Consider the following 14,276-nt stretch of genomic DNA (forward strand, 5'->3'; position numbering starts at 1 on the left):
CATGTGGCCATGGGCTCGAAGGGGGGTCCTGTCAACATTGTGAGGATCAGGCATAGACTGAGGCCAGCCACCCCTGGAGAGGCCTGAGCTTGAGGTGAGCTAGCTTCACCACATAAGTACACACCGCCATGTGTCCCAACAGCTGAAAGCAGCGTCTGGCTGTCATCGTGGGGGACTTGTGCAGATCGTTGATTATGGCGGTCATTGTCTCAAACCAAGTTTGAGGGAGGAAAGCTCTGGCCTGGGTGGCATCCAATGTGGCCCCTATGAAATCTATGCGCTGCACCGGGGTAAGAGTAGACTTCTGCTCATTGATGAGCAGCCCCAGACTGGTGCATGTGGCACAGGTAAGAACCAGGCTGTTCCTCACATGGGCCTTGGACTTGCCCCGGATCAGCCAATCGTCCAGGTAGGGCAGGGGTGGGGAACCTTTTCCCTGCCAAGGGCCATTTTGATATTGCTACCTCCATTTGCGGGCCATGTTGCCGATTCCGCCGCCGAATTCCCCCCCCCGCCGCCGAAATGCCGCCGCCATTTCCGTCTTTTTGGCGGCGCGGTTTTACAGTGTCCGCGGGGTGCCGTGGGCCAGTAACCACCTCCGAGCTCCCGCCGCCGCCGAAAATGGGCAGACGGCGGCAGGGTTTCGGCGGCGCGCACTTCCCGCCCGCCCGCGGGCTGGATCAAATTCTTTCGCGGGCCGGATCCGGCCCGCAGGCCGGAGGTTCCCCACCCCTGAGGTAGGGGAACATCTGGACACCTCTGCGGCGCAGTGGGCCGCTACTACTGCCATACATTTCGTAAATACCCTCGGCGCGGACGAAAGGCCAAAGGGTAGGGCTGTAAACTGGTAGTGGCATCCAGCTACCATAAACCTTAAGAACTTTCTGTGACCTGGAAGGATAGTGATATGAAAATACGCATCCTTCAGGTCGAGGGTGGCATACCAGTCCCCTGGATCTAGGGCAGGAATAATGGAAGCTAGGGAAACCATACGAAACTTGTTGCGTCTGACAAATTTGTTCAGACGTTTGAGGTCCAGAATTGGCCTCAGGCCCCCCTCGACCTTGGGGATTAGGAAGTACCTTGAGTAGAACCCCCTTCCTCGTTCCTGTGGAGGAACCTCCTCTACCGCACTGAGCGTGAGGAGGGAGTTGACCTCCTGTATGAGGAGTTGGTCATGAGAGGGGTCTCTGAAGAGGGACTGGGTAGGGGAAGAGTTGGGGGGGGAAGGCCATAAGTTGCAAGGTATAGCCCCCTGAGGACTATGCCAAGGACCCATTGGTGCGTGATAATGGCTTCCCATTCGGCGTAGTAAGGCCGAAGCCTGTGGGAAAATAACTTGGAGCGATCCAGAGGAAATGGAGGAGTGCCACCCTCGTGCACCCCGTCAAAATCTTTTATTGGTAGTGTTGCCCTTGCCTGGGCCTTGCTGAGACCCCGTGGAGGGCCCTTGGCAGTCGCGGCGACTAGGCGCCCGGTACCGATCCCGGCCCCTCCTAGGCTGGACAGGTCTGAGGGGCAGCCTTGGTGGAGGCTGCAGTTGCCTCTGGGCCTGAGGGCGGGCCTGGCGCCTCAAGGTCTGGGGGGTGTATAGCCCTAGGGACCTCAGGGTGGCTTGTGAGTCCTTTAGGGCATTGAGCTTCTCGTCCGTCCTCTCCGAGAAGAGGCCGGTGCAATCAAAGGGGAGGTCCTGTATTGATTGTTGGACCTCCTGGGACAGGCCAGAAACTTGCAACCAAGAGCAGCGGCACATGGTGATGGCCGAAGCGATCGCCCTGCTAGCAGCATCCGCTGCATCACTAGCTGCCTGAAGTGCCACCTTAGCCACCGCCACCCCTTCCTGCGACACTGTGGCAAAGTCTGCAGCTTGGTCCGAGTGCAACCCCGAGGAGAACCTCTTTAGAGAGGTCCAGATGTTCAAATTATACTTCCCCAGGAGGGCCTGATAGTTTGTGACCCTCAGCTGTAGGGCCACAGTGGAGTACATTTTATGCCCAAAAAGGTCCAGCTTTTTGCTGTCCTTATCTTTCAGGGTGCTGCCTTGGCCACCCTGGTGATCTCGCTGGTTCACTGCATCCACTACGAGTGAACCTGGGGCGGGGTGCACGTAAAGAAACTCAAACTCCTCCTTAGGCACATAGTACTTGCGCTCAGCACCTTTCGAAGTGGGGGCCACTGAGGAGCGGGTTTGCCAGAGGGCCTTGGCTATCTTCATCACCCTCTCGTGAACAGGGAGGGCCAGTCGTGATGGGCCTGCTGCTTCAGAGACCCTGAAGAGGGGTCCTCCTTCTCTGACAGTTCTTTAATCTCGAGCCCGAAATTATCCGCCACTCTCCTCAGGAGGTCCTGGTGGGCCCGAAAGTCAAAGAGGGGGGCCTTATGATCCCTGGCCGCCGCCTCATGCGGAGAGGAGGACGACGACTGTGGAAGGGCCCCTGTAGAAGGGCCTTCCTCTGGGTCAGACCCCTCCTCAGAGGGATGGCCCTCTTGTGGGCAGGTCGGTGGGGGTGCCGGTTGGGCCACCGAGGAGAGGACAGAGGCGGTCCCTTGACCCATCTGTGTCCCCCAGGACACCAATATGGCCATTGCCAGGGCCCCTGAGGCCATGTGGGTGCCTGCAGTGGAACCTGCTGGGTCACTTCCAGGCGGCTCCCCTTGGAGCCCGAGCCGCTTGACCTATGCTTATGGGTGGAATGGGAGCGGCTCCAGGACGATGAAGATCTCCGATACCAGCGTCTGCGGTGCCAGCGAGGAGAGGGGCTGCTGAAGGAGCTGTAGCTGGAACGACCCCCTCACCTGGAAGACTTGCGGTGACACTTCCCAGATTTTGAGTGGGAGCGGTGACGCCTGTGTCATCGCGACTCTGACCTGGACCGCGACTTGTCTCGCTGTGCCGAGGCGGCTGGTGCCGAGGAAGGCGGTGCCGAGATGGTCAGTGCCGGGGGAGGCGGCATTGGGGAACATCGAGCTGGGCTCCGCATCAGGATACTGGAGCCCAAGCTATGGTCTCCGCTCGAGGTGGAACTGTAGTGCCTTCGCCTCGAGCGTTTGTCCCTGGACCGCCCTCGGTGCCAGGGAGCTCAACGACCTGGAGTCGGAGCTAGGAGGGGAGCCTGCACTCTCTACCCTCCTTGACCATCTGGGGGGAGACCTCGACTCCCGTCCCTTCCACCCACCGGGGCAACCCAACGTGGGTTTACCCCGAGACACCAGTCCCGGAACCCTCGACTGAGGGGGGGACGGAGACGTAGGCAGGGCCATGAGGGTGCGTGCTGCAGTAAAAGCCTCCGGTGTCGACGGCCCTTTCAGAGGCGCTCCCCCACCCCCAGGAGTCGGGGGAGGCTCTCTGCGAGGAGATGCCAGTGCCGGAGTACTCTCCACGGCACGTGTCTGAGGCATCTCCTGCTGCACTCCCTGCTTTCCCAGCAGCAGGGGGGAGTCCATAGGAGCGGCTTCCAGCTGCTTCTTTTTCGGTGCCAGCGCCTGTGTCGGTGGAGTGCTCCCACCGACGAGACACTCGGTGCCGCTGGAGATCGCGACAGCTCGGAGTCCGGGCGAAGCGCGGACTCCATCAGGATCACTTTTTGTCTAGCGTCCTTCTCCTTCTGGGTCCTTAGCTTGAAGGACCTAAAAATCTTACATTTTTCTTTTCTATGTTGCTCCCCGAGGCATCGGAGGCAACGGTCGTGAGGGTCACTCACGGGGAAGGATTTTGCACAAGCGGTGCAGGCTTTAAAGCCAGTGGAGCCAGGCATGGCTCAGCTCTAGCCCCTAAGGGCACTAACTCTACAACTTAATTCTATTTACTAATCACTAACTAGAATAACAATGAACAAGAACTCAACAACAAAGCTATAGTACTAAGGGAAGCTACTTGCGGTATGCAAGAGGCAGACGTTCCAGCAACCGTCACAGGCAGAAAGAAGGAGCTGAGGGGCCGCAGGGTAGGCCGCGCCCTATGTACCATGGCATGAGCGCGGTACTCCAGGGGGCACCTGACCCGACCCTACGGTGACAGCTAAGGGAAAAAAGTTCCGGGAATCTGTGCACGGGGCGCGCGCACACCTATAATGGAATGGATATGAGCAATCACTCGAAGAGAGAACATCCAATGCCTTTCCTGATCATTTGGTGAAATCACAACCCCCATTCAGTACAGAAAGCTTTGAGTTAACCCCTTGTCTCTGATATTTCTCTACCCAATGAGGCCATGCATTCAAAAATAGCAAGTAATTAACACCTTGCATTTCCACCACAGCTTTTGTCGAAGGCTCTCAAAGCATCATAAACAATGGGTACTACTATATCCTTTTCATTAATGAGTAGGCTGATGCACAAAGAAATGCCTTGCTAACATCACACACTGAATCAAAGACAGAGTCAGGAACAGTGCCTGGGTGTCCTGTCCCCTTGATTTAACCACTATAAACGTGTGCTCCCTCCACCCAAAGGAAAACCACTCTAAAGCAAAGGCTGGAAAGGTCCTACATGAGATGAGCTCCGTGGGACACTCACATGCTTGTCCTCCATTAAAACATACAATAGCATTCATACCTTGTCAGCGATGTCTTCATCTGCACACTCCATGGGATCACGGAAAGGCTCTTCCATAGTATCCACAGTCAGGTGGCCCGTCTGATGTAAGTGTCTATATCCAAGACAGACCAGCCCAACCCAGAGTAAGATGACCATTAGCGAGAACATTTTGCTTAAGGCAAAGTATCTTAAAGATAATTTCCTATATAGCTATACAATTCTAAGTGCTTTTCCTTCCTCTCACCTCCTCCACTGCTTCTCCTGCAGGCAACATTAGGCAAACCTCCACAGCCTTCTGTCACCCAAAGAAAGATGAAACCATGAGACTGGCCTGACAAAACAGCAATTCTGTCAAGTAGCAGGCCTCACTTTCACCAAGTGAGGCTTTAAAAGCCAACAAGAGTCAGCCTCCCACACCACCTCAATACTGCTGAACTCTGGGGCAGGAATCCTCACAGTGTTAGTGACTTTTAGTGAACTTGATGCTACCACCTCTTACTCTTGCTCTTTGGAATATGGAAAGATAAGAGCTTACTTTCTTTGCTTCATTTTTTTTTTTAAACTTAACACTTATATTCCACAGCAGCAGGACTAAAAGTACTCTGCTCTCACCAGAGATGATAAAGCCAGAAAGGAATGGGGAGTGAATTGAGCTCGTAAAGTACACACTCAGCTCCAGCTCCCCAAATGGAAGACTAGTAAATCATTAGCCATGGCTTGTAGCACTTTGATTTTTGTTTTGTTTCAAAGGACACTGTTCAAGATCAGTCTAGACATTTACTCTGTAACGTAATGACGTGTTCTAACTGGAGCTGAGCTCTGTTGTTCACCTCAGTGGGGGGGTGGGGAGGGAGGGAGGGAGGGAAGCAGAATTATTATTGCAACCCTGAATAATTAAAAACAACACAGGATTTTACATCAAGAGCTATAGATATATAGACAGCGAAGGACACACAGACTATGGTTTTACTGGTTCTCTCTCTGGAGCTTTTAAATTAGTTTGGACCCAGTTAGTAACATGGTTGTACCCTGGTTTGTGTCCCCACACACTATGGTTAATGCACTGTTAGTAGCGTAGATGATGGATGTGGGGACGGGAGGGGCAAAGGGTCACTACCTCCTCACTTTTTAAGCAGGGGGGACCATGCCCCCCCTTTTGAGAACCTGAAGTTGGCAGGTCACAATGGGGGGGGGGGGAGAGACCAGGGGCACAGCCCCCCTTCCCCCTTGACCACAGTGTGATAGCGTTATGATGGAAGGGCAGCTGGGCCAAATTTGAGTGAGTGGAATTGTGACCGGGTGCACAGGGTCACAGCGCTACTCCGATCTAGCCTGTTTTGGTTGCTTCCCCCTCTACCCACTTTTGCAGTCATTCTTGTGCCCTTGGTCAGTAGCAGTGACAGTTATGTGTTTTGCCCTTGCAAGCAGACTGGGCTTGTGCACTTGTGTCTGTGTGACTGTACTGGCTCACTGGGATTTTTGTAAATGTAGACAGGACTCCCTAACTATGTCAGTCGAATTGGTTTGGCCAGACCTCCTTCCTCCCAGCTCTGTGAGGTAGGATATCCCAGAATGCATTATTTCACATGCAGGCATCACAGTAGCATGTCTTCTATTCCCTACTAAGGCAGTACATGATGGGATCAGATCTGATCCACAGTACACTGATATAAACATGGTTAGGTGTAGACCACAAACAAAGATGACACATGGTTGTGTTGTATGTTTCATCTTCCTCCTTTCCACCCTTGGTCTGTTCTGTGTATTTAGATTGTACATTCTTTGGGGCAGGGATTGTACAGTGCCAAGCAGAATGGGGGCTTCAGGCAATACCAAAATATTAATAAAATCTGCTCTACCAGAAGAGTTATTCTTTCGAGCCTTAAGAAATTTACTTTGCTAACACTTAAGTGCTAGCCAGGAAACAGACAGTCTTCATAGCAAGGAGCATGCAAATAGCATTCCTGAGAACCTGGCTACAGACTATAGCATTAGTACATTAGTTACTATCATAAGCTAATCAGTTGTCCCTGTACCAAACCAGGAGTTGGATCGGACTGGTAGAGTCAAAAATGCATGCCCATTTTCCTCCTGCTTGTGCCATGCAGCTCTGGATGTACTAAATTTGTTCTTGAGCTACATTCTCTTGGTCAGGATGTGGTGTCTTTGTGAGCAGGAGTATATAAATGGATTCTAGCTACTTAAATAGTCACAAGGTATTCAGTGTTCTCAAAATTAAAACATTTCTTGATTAAGACTCAAAAGATGATGGTATTTTCTTTGACTTCAGGGATTTAGATAAGCTGTTTGCTTTTAACTCCATTGGATCAGCAGAAGTGGCCAATCTTCTCTAAGCAAGTAGCATTCTAATTCTTAATCTGGTCCTTAAGTATTGACAACTGGCCCTTAAGTATGCTGACTACTATTTGGAAAGAAGGCAGAGAAATGATCCTCTCAGAGCTTTAACATTCATCAGTTCTGCCTTTTTACCTATCGCTTTCTACAAAAACATTAGATATTTGGAACCGAAGATATGGGACACTTACCATCCTTGGAAAACGTAACCGTGTTGGATCAGATGGTGTCAAGAAGATGTCAAGCACACCATGCAAACCAGGCAGAATGATTAAAAAAATAATTGTAGAGAGAAAGGATCTTTCCTTCTGGGAAAATTTGGGTTTGTGAACTAGAACTCCAATTCTACATCAGAAAGCCATTCTGGCTCTTGTCCGATCAGGAAGGCTTATGAATCCAATCGAAATCAAGGTGTTTTTTTTTTAAAACATCACAGTATTACTGATCCTCTTTCTGCTCTTAATGAGAGCTTAACTAGTAGCTTATGGAAGAATAACTTCCTAGGAAGAGGTCAGTTTGCTTAAACAGTTAGAGAATCTCTGAATTTGTGACTCAGACTCCAGCCAAATTTCTAGGTATGAAAATACCTAGAATTGTGATCTTGGATCTACTACTCCAAAATACTTATCACATGAGAACAAACAAGAATCAGAGGATGGTGAGAGGGGCAGCTTAATCTTAAATGAAAACTCCCTGATGGTATCTGAAGCAGATGGACCAGAAACAACTTAATTAAGTGAGAACCACTGGAGTAACACACAGTCAAATTATAAAGGCTAGTCTTAAATAGAAAGCCTGGAAACTTGGCTGCTAGCTTAAAACCACTAAGAAGCAAAACATTTCTAATAAATAGCTTGAAAGTGAGAGTATGGGAACCATGAAATGCAATACTAAAGACACATTTCCTCTCCTGCGAGAAAGAATTGAGTTTGGAAAGGTTTGCTGGTTACAGGAAAAATTAAAAAGAAACAATGTGGGAAACCAGCTAGAAAATATTTCCAAAGAGCTCCTAAGCTGCTGAATGCAGGGCAGGAAAACTACCTACCCTGGGATAAGCCTTACATAGGCCTAATCTTCAGCCCTTGATTTCAATCCCAAGAGATTCAAGGGGAGTGAAGATTTATTGGAATTTGTTCCAGAGATCAACTGACCCACTCAGGAATGCTGCTAAGTAAACAGACTCCTGGTATCTGAGAATATATGTTTCTAGAGGATGCCCTATCACACAGACTGTTCAAAAGACCAGCCCATGTTTCCCAAACATCCCAACCAGACCTGAAACTAGAGAGACCTTGAAACAAAAACAAGTGTTTGTAAGAACAGCAGAAATCCCAAAACTTTCCTCTCCCCTAAATCCTCATTCTCAGAGAATCAGGGAACAAAGTATTTGAGTCTCAAATTAGATTTCCAAAAATCCCAGAGGGGGGTGTCAGTAAAGATTATGCCAGAGAATGAACACACAAAAATAAAGAAGGCAGGTTTGAACAGCTAGGATGAACTTTTCCCTTCAACTACAGAAAAGAAACACCATGGAAAAAAGTATTAAAACCAACCCCGTCAAGGAAGAGATGTGAAACTGGCAAAATGCTACTGAGACTGGATGAACTTGCCTCAGAGAATTTTAGAGCAAATGGGGTCTTTGCCCTTTGTTATACAGGAAAAAGTTCTCATAGCGTCATTGGCTAGTTGTTAGGAATTCCCTCATGCAACTCCTCTGGAGAGTCAGGGATCCTTAAAGCAATACCAAGCAGATCCTGGCCCTTCAGCTTCCCAGAGGATTCTTGAAAACAAAATGAACTTTTGGGAAAAATTTGAATGCCTGCACTATCATGTGATAGTGATGGAAAACCTTGTGTCCAGAATGAATTGCTTGGATTTTATTGGAAACCTAAACCCTTTGTGAAAATAAGGCAACTGCCCAGCCATAGAATGCTTCCTTTAAAAGATCACAGCAAGAAGCAGAGGCAAGAGGCTTGCCTACATGGGGAAATTTACCAGCATAATTATACCATTATACCTGTATAACTAGAGAGGTAAAATTCCACATGTAGGCAAGTCCTGAGACAGTCCTATACCACAGGAAACATGCAATAATGAAGTCGCAACTGTAGGCAGTAGCTCAGCCTGTATGGTTAAGAATTCCTAAGGAGTCCATAAAACAACCATGTGTAGGAGAGATGTGGAATAAGCCTCATGGCAAGTCAAACATGGAGGAGCACATAACTGGAAATATGGCAGAAGCAAAACAAACTGGGAATGTGTCTGCATGGACTGGCATTTTAGTGGCGTGGTAAGGTCTTCATTTCTGATTGGATGCATCTACCCAACTGACTGGACAAGGGATATCCCTCAACTGTCCAAGCTAGTGGTACTGATGATACAGAACAGACAAATCAGTTACTAGGAGTTTTCAAAATGAGCAAACTATTCCCCAGACCCACACTTTCTGGATATGCATAGACTGGTGGTCTGAGAGATCGGCCTGGGAGAAGTCAAGTTTAAGTCAGTCTCCAGAGGTGAATGCATTTTGAAAATATCTTTCTAATGATTAAAAAAACCTTTACATTATATCATGTGATTTAAAATTGCTGTACATTACACACTGCAGAAAATGTATCATACACATTTATCTAAAAGTAAAACGTTGCACATCTATATATAGCTAAGCCCACTGTATGCACGACAAGTGATACAAGCACATTCCTTAACAACAACAAAAGGGTAATAAAAGTATCTGCATACCTTGCTATCTTCTTGCTTGAGAGTCTTTTATTTGGACTGTGAAATGAACAAAAATAACAGGAAAACAAAGTCAGGGAAACTGACAGTGAAGAGCAAGGGGAAACAGGAAACAAACTAAGAAACAGAGACCGGTGCCATATCCTTTACAATTAACACCACAACACAGCACACGCATGAGGCATGCATTACTCAGCTTGTTTGAGGCAATCTCTATCAAAATCCAGGTAAAGCCACATTTGCACACATTGAACATGATGTCATGATGAATCAAAACATACAGCACTTGTCATTGCTACAGAAGTTTCAATGGGTCCAGCAAGGGACTTTTCTTTTAGCTGGTTGATCCCAGCCTAGGAAAAATGCTAGTCACAGAATTGAGTTTGGTGTGACTTTGACTAGTTACAAATGGGCTGTAGCCTGAAATACACTTGATCCACCTGGAAGCTTGTGCAGAGAATGAGCCCATCTCTGAAAGAAACATCACTGAAATATCCTCCTGTTCCAAATACAAACAGGACTACTGCACTAGAACCACATACATGGAGAGCAAAAATATTAATTAAAAAAACAAGTAGACCAGTGAACTATCCTCTGTATTTCATTTACTACAAACGATTATACATTTTACAGAATTGCTTTTGATATCGGGCGTAGCAACATAGGCTGACATAGGAATGGCTGGCTGCTTGTATTTCAGACGGGGACTTCCCCCTGATTTTTGGGGTTGCTTGATTAGTTTGACCCTTTCTTCTCTCCCTCCCTCACCTGGGCAGCTATATTTGCTTCTAAAATCAGGAAGACTGTATATTAAGCAAGGTCATGTTTCAAGTGCTAGAAATAGGTGCATTCATAAGCTATACTTAGCAGCAGCTAACAGATAGACATCACCTATTACTGAATTTTTTTTTAATTTGTAAAAAACAACAGCTAACAAACATCATTTACAGCCTGCTAATACCTAGCATGCTATCCCAGCGTGTGCTATCCGTACATAACATTATCCTTCACAGCTTTAATGTCCTGATGTAGTGACCCTCTCTCAGTGCTCAGGTCACTTACGATGATGAAAAGCACCTGGTCGCAGAAACTCTTTGCTTAAAACAGAATTAGGCAACACTTTCTTCAAATCAGCCACTTGCAATATGCCACTTAAATCATGACTTTGCAAAGAGGGGAAAAATAGATCAAGTAATTTTAAGTTTACTAAAATGAAATCAAAATTAGGACTAGTTACTGCATATTCTGCCTCAAATTTCTTTACACATTTTTGTATGCTACTGTAATCAAATGGCTGCTTTAAAAAAATAAAAATAAAACATCTTCCAAAATCTTCTCTCTCCTTGTTCCAAGTCTGCAAAATAATGGAGTTAATTTCCATCTCCAACGGGATTCTTCAAAATCATGATCGCATGGAAACCGGCAAGAGGTCACGTACTGACATTATAGTTTCTATCACTGCACAAGCAGATGATCTTGAGGGAAAGGAGAGGAATTAAAATGTAACAGAAACTTGCTGCTTCCCAAAGCAATGTGTGGTTTGAGAAGAGAGGTTGTCACATTCTAAGATTTTGATGCTTGCAACATGGTATCTCCACATACAGGGATCCACTATAGTTAAAGAGATTTTGCAGATGTTATGGAGCATTTATAATTAGATATTTTCCAAAAACCTGTAGAGGTTTAAAATTTTTGCCACTTATGCTCCTCAAGAGGACAAAGTGACTTGCTGTCCCAAGCACTGAGCAAGCCAGCACCACTCTCCAGCTTGGATGCTTAAAGCCATTAGACCGACTCTCTTCCCTCAAATCACATAGACCTGTTAAATAACCCCCTCTGCTTTGGGGCAGGTGGGGGTGAGGGGAGGAGGAGGAGAAGGTGAAGGATCAGGGGCTACAGAGGAAACCCCTTCCCAGAGAGGAAGGGCCTGAGTCACTCATTCAAAAATTTGGACTTTTCTTGAAAATCTACTCCCCCTTTCTCTCTCTCTCCAGCATCTCCTGAATTTTTAGTAAAGATAAAAAGATCTACTTAATTATTCAAGCCCACTATCATCAAAAAGATGGAACATTCATGTCCTCACTTGCCCCTAATTTAAAAACGGAAAAGAGAAAGAAAAACCAAAATTAATAATTCTGCATCTATATGTTCACATGCCTGGAATAAGCAACTGGGCCAGTTTTATTTATTTTATTGTCGCTAAAGCATCACTAAATTAGGACTAATGCTTCACAGAATCAGAGACAAAGTAAATGTTCTTTTCTCCAAAACATGGGGAGTTTTGAAAAAAAATTTCAAAATAAGATATTGGTGGGAGATCACACTCCAAGATCCAGAAACTTAAAATGAATGATTGGCTGAGTGGAGAGGAAAGGCAATGGACATAAATGTAGAACAGGGGTGCAGATCAGATACTCTTAGAGGTGGAATGCTTATATTAACCCTTAGCAGGAATAATTAAAAATAGCTTGAATCAAATCAAATCAGGAATAGTTTCTGGGACTGACAGTTTCCAAGATAACTGGTTTCCTAACCTTGGCAAACTTTTGACATTTCTATTGAGTGAAGGAACCACTTTTGGCAATATTTCAAGGATTTTGGGGGCACTGCTTCCCCTCTCTGATGGAAAGGGACTAGATTCTGCTTCTCCAGAACTTGTGAAAAAAATCAATGCATGTAACTTGTATCTGAGGAAGATTAATCTATTTTTCTCCACAAATGTCTATCAATAGTGTATTTAGGCATTTTTGGTTCCCAGACCTGAGAATCCACATGGTATGGGAGGTGCTGTCATCTAGTTTTAAATTGCCTTCTTTTGCAAAGGTTTGGTAAAAGCAGTTGTAGCTCGGTGGCAGACACACACATATCTGACAATGGAATCATGGATACATTTTAGACTGGGTTTTGGGGTGTTTTTGCTGTTTATTTCACAGTACTGAGACTGCTCCTTTGAAGGATTTCCTGTGACCAGGGAAAGCATTGTTATATAAAAAAAAAGATACATGATTTTGCAATACTGTTCCTACTGCTAGCCATTTTAGCTGCTTTAGATGTTTTTGATCCTTGTTTTCTTCTGGGTGCAAGATGTTGGTAATCGTCCTCAAAGCCTTCAGTGGTCCAAGGCCGTTATCTGAAAGAGGACCTTGCAGCCCATGTTTTATCACAGCATGTAACATCAGATGGGCTGTTCTTGGGCAGATTCAGTTCTCTCAGCAGAATGTCCTCTTCTTTGAGGGTCTTTCCCTTTGATGGTCCAACACGGCAAGAATTTGGCTGCCTCTAGGGCAAGATAGAAGGCAAATTAGTCTAACTTTTTGTCTATGGTTTTTCATTACTCTTTTGTTCTTGTGCAGTCATGTCTATCAGTTCTCAGCCCAAGATACTAATCGGAGTTTCCGTCCACTGAGCTGTTGGCTACATCATTACTACTGATATAAACAAAACTCATGAACAGGCTCAGAAATCTTTAATTTGTGCTTCATGAAGGCAGCCCTGTGACACTCCTTCCCCACACTCTCATAGAACAGGTGGGTGACACCACTTACACCAAATCACCCACCAATGTCACTTGCCACTTTTGGTCTACTGTGTCACCTCCCTGCTCATTGTACTATTTGGTCTTTGCAAAGGTCCACTCTTGTAGTCATCTAGAATGAGGTACCTTTCCAAAGCAGGAGATATTCTTGAGGATCCTATTTCTTTGTATTCTTCTTCATTATTCATCAGTCCCTTTCTGATTCTTCCACCATCATTCTGATCTCCAACTCTTACATCTTTACAAGATACCACAGTAGAGAGTTTTCACTGACTTCCTGATCTTCTGACTTCCTGGTCTTCCTTCAAGTGGTTGGCTGGCAATCAAGTCCAACTGCCTCTCTTCTCCAGTTGGGTGACCAGCTCGGACTTCATCCAGTGGATGTATTCTGTCTCCTGTCTGGACAGAATACGATTAATCTTCCATGTTGGACTACTCTCGGTTTGGATAAAGCTATTATTTTGCCAAGCTTCTTGACTTGGCTGTTGCAATCCCTTCTCTCTGTCTAAACTTGTCAGGAGGAAAGTAAATTGGAGGGCTACTCCTCTCTTGCTAATCTGGACTCTTCGACTCAAAGTAAATCTTCAGTACCCCTGCTTGCATTACTTACATTTGTCTGCTAAATTTTCAATAGCTGTTACCCTTCTTAAACACTGCCTCTATTCACATTCTAGTCTGAATGCTTAGATCTCTCAGTACTGATGCCCTTCTTAGTCAAACTCATTGTGTCACTTCCTCCCTCTGTTGTTTAGTCATGCCCAATGGCTTTTTGCACCTCCAGCAAACAATTTTAAAACAATTATCTGTAATTTCCCAGGTTTCCTACAGGGCTGAAAGCACAGAATCACAAAATGGTGTTGGGGATAAATCTGCTCTGCCTCCTAGAGAATTCCTGGTGAGCAGAGGGTGTGTGTTTCTATATGAGAAAGTTGCATCTTTTAAATGTAAATCCATTTAAAAACACAAATGTATTTAAACCAGTGCAGAACCCTGTGTAGACACTCCGATTTTGGTTTATAAGCAACTTATTTTGGTTTCATTTACTCTAAGTTGAAATAAAGAGTTTTTGTACAGGGTGATGCACTGGTTTACCAACATCAGTTTAAAAAAC

General features: G+C 46.1%; 1 protein-coding gene across 3 annotated transcripts in view; it reads right to left on the bottom strand.

Annotated features, from left to right (window-relative positions):
• The window catches only part of RAB11FIP3 (RAB11 family interacting protein 3), a 184,668-nt gene that overhangs the window by 19,277 nt on the left and 151,115 nt on the right, over window positions 1-14,276 (bottom strand). For all 3 annotated transcript variants that reach the window (XM_067534049.1, XM_067534047.1, XM_067534050.1), the window contains 2 exons: window positions 9,634-9,669; window positions 4,555-4,648 (listed from right to left, as the gene is read on the bottom strand). In XM_067534049.1, coding sequence (XP_067390150.1) covers window positions 4,555-4,648; window positions 9,634-9,669 — 130 coding nt within the window. The remainder of the gene's footprint in view (window positions 1-4,554; window positions 4,649-9,633; window positions 9,670-14,276) is intronic.

Source organism: Emydura macquarii, unplaced genomic scaffold, assembly GCF_026122565.2.
Source record: "Emydura macquarii macquarii isolate MOO-44397 ecotype Brisbane River unplaced genomic scaffold, CSIRO-AGI_Emac_v2 contig_3374, whole genome shotgun sequence".
NCBI classification, from domain to species: Eukaryota; Metazoa; Chordata; order Testudines; family Chelidae; genus Emydura; species Emydura macquarii.